At 31.9% G+C, this 8,529-nt stretch overlaps 1 protein-coding gene across 1 annotated transcript; it reads left to right on the plus strand.

Moving 5' to 3' along the window:
• The first annotated feature begins 6,851 nt into the window (after window positions 1–6,851).
• On the plus strand, window positions 6,852–7,956 carry LOC140920108 (uncharacterized). Its single transcript, XM_073367428.1, has 2 exons — window positions 6,852–6,937; window positions 7,056–7,956. Exons 1-2 carry the CDS (start codon window positions 6,852–6,854, stop codon window positions 7,954–7,956), a joined length of 987 nt encoding a protein of 328 aa, XP_073223529.1.
• The last annotated feature ends 573 nt before the right edge of the window (window positions 7,957–8,529 follow it).

An 8,529-nucleotide genomic window follows, 5' to 3' on the forward strand; every position in this document is an offset into this window, starting at 1 on the left:
GATATGACAGATTTAAGTAGATTTCTATTAAAAAAATTTGAAATATGCTAGGTTGACACTGCTATATTTAGAAAATCAACTAAGAATGACCTTCTCATTTCCAAGTAAATGTTGATCATATAATGTTTGGTTCTACTAATGGCAAGCTCTGTCAAGAGTTTCTAAGTTAATGCATAATGAATTTGAGTAGAGCATGATGGGAGAACTAAAATTCTTTCTTGGAATCCAAACTCATCAAAGCTTAGATGGAATATTCATTCATTAGACCAAATAGACTAGATAACTTTCTTAAGAAATTTAAGATGGATGAATGCAAACTCATGCTTGCACATATGTATCCTACATGTTCTCTCAATAAAGATGAACCAAATAAAAGGTGGATCAAAAGACATACAAATAGATGATTGGCTTTCTTCTCTACTTAACTACATATAGACTTGATATTTTGTTTAGTGTTTGTGTGTGTGCATAATGTTAGTTTGAAGGGCACTACTAATCTTGGAATATGTTATAAGTCATCCTTTGAATACAAGTTAATAGGAAGGAAAAGCACTTGTGGTAGCTATATATTCCTTGGAGAAAATTTGATCTCCTAGTCAAGCAAAATAAAAGGAACCATTGGCCTAACTACAGTTGAAGCATAATATATTTCAGCAGTTAGCTACACCACTAAATTATTTTGGATGAAACATCAAATAGAAGACTTCAAAATTAATGAGAGTAACATTCATGTCTTTTGTGATATTACTTTTGTTATATGTTTAACCAAAAATCTTATTTTACATTCAAGGGAAAAATATATAGAGATTAAACATCACTTCATAAGAGATTGTGTCCATAAGGGTATTTTTATACATTAAATTCATTGACACTAATTATCAATGTGTAGACATCTTTACAAAATCCTTTGCTGAAGACAGATTTAACTTTATAAAAGAACATTAAAATTAAATTTTTTAATGAGTGATGTTGGAAAGTGTTTCTACCTCTGGTAAAACAGGGTTAAATATGTATGTTTTGCCTCTGATGAATTGAATTTTGTGTTTGCCTTTAAATGCTTAAAATTCAATTTATCTCATATATGATTAATTTTCTTGCAAATTATGTGAGTTTAGTTATTTTCTGATATATGTTGTTGTTGTGTGTTAACACGTGCAAAGTAGAAACACAAGATTATTACAACAATGTTATTTCCTTCAACGTGGCATAAGATGGAACTTTAAAAGGATGTGGGAACTGATTTGTGATTATGGAAATGGATACAAGTATTTGACGAAAAAAGTTGAGAGGACACATCATATTTTGGAGGAACATAGAGTTGTTTGGAAGAAGATCGGGTGGACGGGTATGATGGATGGATGTGTATAATGAGAAAACCAAGAAATGAGGGGGTTTGAATTGTGTTTAAAGTAAAGATGCAACTGAAACATAGCAAAAAGACACAACCGATTTACCCTGATTCACATAGCAACAGGGTACGATGATCAGAGCATCTTTAGGATGTTCATCAGATGACGCACAAATGCTTTGTGTTTTTGGAGTGTTGACTTCTTTTAGAGCATACAACATAAATTAGAGTGAGATGATTAGATGCTTGAAGTGATGATGTGATTGTCAGAGGAAGATAATCACGTGTTTGTCAAGTTTATCAAAGGTAGACGAACAAAATATAGTTGCATTTACCAGAGGCAACTGAAACAAAACATATAATGTATTTCCATAGTCACTAGAACTAGAGCATTGTTTGTGTTATCAGAGTCAACCAAGATATAGTGTCGCTCGCGTCACTAGAGGGGTGTGATGGAGCACTTGCATCAGAATCAGACAAATAGAGTAAAGAGGAGTCTTGTTGTTCTTTTGTCTTTGTCCAATCACCAGATGACATGACATAAGAATCTATATAATTCAATTGATATGAGATCTGCACACTTAATCAAAATGTTAGTGCATTAATTTGTTCCCCCAAATTGATTTAGTTCTTCAAATCAACTTGGACCGATAGAAGGAGAAGGACAATCTTGAGTTTTTGGTGAATAGTCCAAAGGGTGCATTATTTTTTAGGTTAGTTGATATTTCTCACATCTATAATAGAGCTAACAAATTTTTTTAAATGATGGATGAAAATGTGGAGGAATTTAGAGAAGAAAATGTTATCCAAATTGTTGCTGATAACGCTGTTGATATCAAGTTGGTTTTATACTTAGAGTTTTGATGATAGCAAAAGTATTTTATGAAAACAATATATTTAACTTCGTAGAGTAGGAAAGAAGATTCGTGTTTTTGAAGAAAATTTTAAAAAAGATTTGATTTAGATTTATAATTGAAGAAAATCTAAAATAAGATTTGATTCAGATTTATAATTGAAAAGTATCTAAAATAAAATTTGATTCAGATTTATAATTTAAGAAAATCTTTGACCAAATTGAAAAGAAGAAATGGCCAAGATTTGAAGAGGATTTGATCAAGATTTATCTACAACAAAATTTGAACAGAATCAATCTGAAAATTTTAAAAACTTAATCTAAACAAAATCAATCTAGAAGAATTGCTTAGATTGGATTCAGAAATAAAGAATTAGCTAAAGAACATATTGTCAAAAAGAATTTTGTTCTGAATTATTTTTGAATAAAATCATTGTTGACCAAGCTAGGAATGAAGAAACAATTCAGAATTATACAAGAACTAAATTGAGGCCTTAATCTTAATTATAAATAGATAGAACTGCTTAGTTTGGTTGTATTGATTCCACTCTTCAATTATCTAATTTATATTATGTTATATGACAAACATCTTGACCTTAAAAAGTCAAAGCAAGTTGAGGATACTGTAGATTTACTGGAACTAGAGGAAGGAGATGCAGACAAACTAGAAGAACTTGGAAAATCAGAGGATACAAGCAAATCAGAAAAAGATGAAAAATCTTCATATGATGAATCTAATCCAGTCAGAAACAGTCAAGATAAGTCAGAAGGAAGATCTTGATGGAAGAACAAGTTATCTCATCCTGAAACCCTAATCTTTAGAAGTGCAAGTGATCCTTTAAGGACCAAATCATCACTAAAAGATACCATTTTGTTTGACTTACTCTCATCAATTGAGCCTACCTCTGTTGATGAAATATTGACTTCCAATGCAAGAAGAGTTAAATGAATTTAAGAGAAATGATGTTTGAGATCCAATACCTAGACCAAATAATAACATTATTAGAACCAGATGGATTTTTAGAAACAAGCTAAATAAAAAAGGTGAAGTGGTCAGAAGCAAGGCAAGACTTGTCGCACAAGGCTACTGTCAGCAAGATGACATTGATTACACTGAGACGTTTGCTCCAGTGGCCAGGTTAGAAGTTTTTCATATCATACTTTCTTTTTATACAAATAATAACATTACACTATGGATGTTAAAAGTGATTTTCTTAGTGGTTATATAAGTGAAGAAGTTTATGTTAAACAACCCCCCAAGTTTTGAAAGTTAGGAATTTCCAAATCATATTTTTAAACTTGGAAAATCTTTGTATGGTCTAAAACAAGCACCTAGGGCATGGTATGATAGACTTAGTAACTTTTTGCTTAAAAATAACTTTAAAATAGGACAAGTAGATAATACACTTTATAGAAAATTAATAGGAGATGTCATTCTTATTATTCAAATTTATGTTGATGATATTAATTTTGGATCTACTAATGCCACTATTTTCCAATAATTTTCTAAATTTGTGCAACTTAAATTTCAAATAAGTATGATTGGAGAACTTAAGTTCTTCTTAGGATTACAAATTAAGCAAAGTCAAAAAGGTATATACATTCATCAAACTAAATATACAAAAGAGATTCTCAGGAAGTTTAATATGAGTGATTGCAAATATATGACTACACCAATGCACCCTAGGTGTTCACTTTAAAAAGATGATTTAGGCCAAAAAGCTGACCAAAAACCTATAGAGAAATGATAGAATCCCTACTTTACCTTGCTGCTTCCAGATCTAACATCATGTTTAGTGTATGTGCAAGATTTCAAGTTGGCCTTAGGGAATCACATTTAACTGTTGTTAAGAGAATCCTTAGATGCCTAGAAGTCACTACCAACCTTGCCTTATTCTACAAGAAATCTTCTAAGTACAAATTGAGTAGATGTCATGATTCTAATTATGCTGGAAATAAACTTGAGAGAAAGAGCACTAGTGACAACTGAACCTTTTTAGGTGACAACTTAATATCTTGGTCAAGTAAGAGACAAAACACTGTTGCCATGTCAATAGCAGATGATGAGTACATTTCAACAGCTAGCTGCAGTTCTCAACTAGAAGACTACAAAATTCTATAAACCAACATTCTCATTTATTGTGACAACACTTCTACCATTTCCCTAACCAAAAACCCTATAATACTTCATTCTTGAGCTAAACACATAAAAATCAAACACCACTTCATGAGGGACTTTGTTCAAAAAGGGATACTAAACATTCAATTTGTAAACATTGAACGTCAATGGGCTGACATATTCACCAAACCATTAACTGAAGATATATTTGACTTCATCAAGAAAAACCTAAACATTACCATCATGTTTGACCGATATTGTGATAACTTCAAAGTAGTCTAGCTTTACATTAACTTTTAAATTTTCTTGTAATATGTTATATTCACGTTATTAAAAAAAAGACAAATTACAAAAAAAAAAACAAGTTTCACTTTCAAATCTTTTTGTCTCGTGACAAAAAATGGAGAAAGATATTTGATAAAGTGGAGAGAAAATGATACTTAGATTTAGGGGGACTCAAAGAAATATAAAGAAAATTTGTTATAAAAAATACAAATTTTGTCATCATCAAAAAAGGTGAGATTGTTGGAACCAAGTTTGTTTAATACTTAGAATTTTGATGATAACAAGTATTTTATGAGAACAATATATTTGACTTCATAGAGTATGAAATAAGATTCGTGTTTTTCAAGAACATCTAAAATAAGATTTGATTCAGATTTATAATTGAAGAAAATCTTTTACCAAGTTGAAAAGAAGATATGGTCAAGATTTGAAGAAGATTTGATCAACATTTATGTACAACAAAATTCAAACAGAATCAATCAGAAGAATTTACAAAATCAATCTGAACAAAATACGAAAAGAATCAATATGAAGAATTTACAAACTCAATCTGAACAAAATACAAACAAAATCAATCTGAACAAAATACAAACAAAATCAATCAAAAAGAACTGCTTAGGTTGGATTCATAAATAAAGAATTGACTAAAGAACATATTATTAGAAAACATCTTGTTCAAAATTATTTTTTAATAAGGTCATTGTTGACTAAGCTAGGAATGAAAATACAATTCAGATTTAAACAAAAACTAAATTGAAGCCCTAATCTTACCTATAAATAGATACTCAAGACTGAATAAGAAAATCATAAAAGAGTAAAAGAACACAAACTCAAAATTCCAAATTCATCATAGAATTCAAAGAGAGAAACACTTATTCACGTTAGAAATATTTTCTAAGTATTTTGTCATAGAGTGTGAGAGTTATTATTATTATTATTATCAGTTTTGTTAAAAGCAACTACTCAAGTTCCAATATTTTGTATTCAATCTTATAGTAGTTTAGTTTCTTCTTCAATCTGGGGTTGTTAGGAGAAGACTTACCTTGTAGGGTCATGGTTAGCTCCTCAAAAGTTTAGGGTTGTCAGGCTATTTAGGAAGACTGACTTGGAGGTCCAGGTGCTTTGTAATTCAAGGTATTTGAATGAGTGGATTAAAATCTTCTGAATGAGGAGACTAGATGTAGTCAAGTTAGTGGTGAACTAGGATAACTCTATGTATCCAATTATTTATGCTTTCATTGTTTGCTACCTCTGAATCCGATTGCTTCTTATCTAAGTAATTCATAAACACCAACAAGGCTTCATCAAAGTAGCAAAAAGATATCAACTTTGTCAAATATAATTCAACCTCTTCTCGTGTTTGCACTTTCAAACCCGACAAATTACAAGGCAGCGGGAGATTTGTTAATGGCAAAGAGAAAGAATCTTTATTTGACACCTTATGTTGCCCATTGCATAGATCTAATGTTAGAAGACTTTGAGAACAAGATACCACTTCATAAAGATAAAATAGCAAAGGGTAGGAAAAATCACGAGATACATTCACTCTAGGACTAGTTTGATTTCATTGTTGCATCAATTTGCCAATGGTGGTGATTTGATAAGACTCGCCATGACACAATTTGTTACATCATATTTGTCTTTAAGATGCTTAAAACAAAATAGGCCAACATTGGTTAGGATGTTCACATCCAAGGCGTAGACGTGTAGTCAATATGCGAATCTTAAAGGGTAAAAATTGGTTGAAGATACAATCTTAGATAAGGACTTTAGAATTATCTTTTAAAGTGTTTGTGGGGTATTTTTCCTTTGCTTAAAGTGTTGAAATTAGTTGATTCTAAAGTGAAGCTATCAATGGGCTACATTTATGAAGAAATGGGTTGTGCCAATTGTTAAATGTAATTCAAATTGATTTGTAATTAGTTAGAATATGGTTAGAAGTTAGTTAGAATATAGTTAGAAGTTTGTTGTAACTGATTCAATAGAAAACTGATTCTATAAAAGCCTTCAAAACCAAGAACAACCTGCAATGCTTAACAGATCATTCTATAGACTGTCCACATTGATAATCAATCTTCGTTTTCTGAACTTTATGTTTTCTTATCTTTTCTTCTCAATTTCAATTCCTCTCAATTATACAACCTGTTCCAACAATTGGGTTCTAAACCTTGGGAAACACGAGTGCAAGTGTGAGGTGGAATCAAAAATTGGAAAACACAAGTGTGAGTGAAAAGAAGAAAGAAAACATGAATGAAGGAGGATTTCCATCGAATTTGCCAATCCTTGATGGGAAGAATTGGGAGACGTGGTCTGCATCAATGAGATCGTTATTGTGAGCTCAAGAAGTGTTTGAGATTGTTCAAGATGGATATGAACAAGTTGGTGCGAATCCAACATAAAGACAACAAACAACTTTCAAAGATTGCAAGAAAATAGATTTTTTTTGAAAGGATCTCAAAGGTATCTACATCAAAAGAGGCATGGGATATCTTGGTGAAGTATTACACAGGTGGTGAAAAAACCAAGAAGGTCAAACTTCAAATGCTAAGAAGAAAGTATGAGTTACTACAAATGGAGAATAATGAGAATGTGACTGACTATTTCAATCAAGTGCAGACAATCACTAATCAAATGAAAGCCAATGGAGAAGTGATGACTGAGGTGGTGATCATTGAAAAGATTCTGATGGCACAAACACAAAGATACGATCACATAGTGGTGGCAATTGAAGAATCGAAGAATCTTGATACAATGAAGTTGGAAGATCTGCAAAGCTCCCTAGAAACTCATGAATTAAGGGTAAAAGAAAGAGATGAGGGACACACAAAAACACAGGCACTGCAAGCTCAGATCAACAAGAAGTCAAATCAATATGGAGTAAAAAACAAGAAGTGGAAGGGCAAGTCAAAATGGCACGATAAACAGGATCAAGATGAGGAGGCTAGAGGTTCAAGAAGTCAGCAAAACAATGATAATAAAAGCAAGAAATCATCTGGAAAGAAGAAGTTTGACAAAAGGAGGGTCCAATGTTATAATTGTAAAAAATATGGGCATTTTACAAATGAATGTAGATCTAAGAAAGTACAAAGAGATGATGGTGAAGCTCAATTGGCTCAAACAGACAGTTCTGACTCAGATGAAGTGTTACTGATGGCTTCTACAAGCATGGAGGATGACTGTCCAGGATTGTGGTATCTTGACACATGGTGCTCGAATCACATGATTAGCCATAAAGATTGGTTTGTAAGTATTGATGAGAAGGTGAAGAGGGAAATCAGATTTGCAAACAACAACACAGTAACAACTAAAGGAGTTGGCAAGATCTTGATTCAAAGAAGGGATGGCAAATGATCTTTCATATTTGATGTGTTGTATGTGCCAAATATGAAGAACAATCTACTAAGTCTTGGACAATTGCTGGAGAAAGGATACTTTATGAATATGGAGAATGGACAAATGAAGATGTTTGTTAGTGCAATAAGGCTTATCTTGAAGGCACCATTGTCCAAGAAAAGAACCTTCAAGATTGAAATCCATATCAATGCAAATCAGTGTCTTGTTGCAGAAATCGGGAGGGAACACTGGTTGTGGCACCAGAGGTTTGGACATCTAAATTTTAGAAGTCTTCAAATGTGCAAAGCAGTGATATGGTGATATGAGTTCCAGAAATTCAAGTGCCAAAGGAGATATGTGAAGAATGTTGTCAAGCCAAGCAGCACATGAATTCATTCAAATCATAATTACCAACTAGATCCTCAAGAATTGTTGAGGTAATTTTTTCTAATGTTTGTGGTCAATTTGAAGAAATGTCAATAAGAGGTAATTGCTACTTTGTATCATTCATTGATGATTTTACAAAAAAAATGTGGATATATCTAATCAAAAGAAAGAATGAAGTGCTTAAGATACTTAAAAAGTTCAAGA

This window comes from Cicer arietinum, chromosome 4 (assembly GCF_000331145.2).
Source record: "Cicer arietinum cultivar CDC Frontier isolate Library 1 chromosome 4, Cicar.CDCFrontier_v2.0, whole genome shotgun sequence".
In the NCBI taxonomy this organism is placed as follows: Eukaryota; Viridiplantae; Streptophyta; class Magnoliopsida; order Fabales; family Fabaceae; genus Cicer; species Cicer arietinum.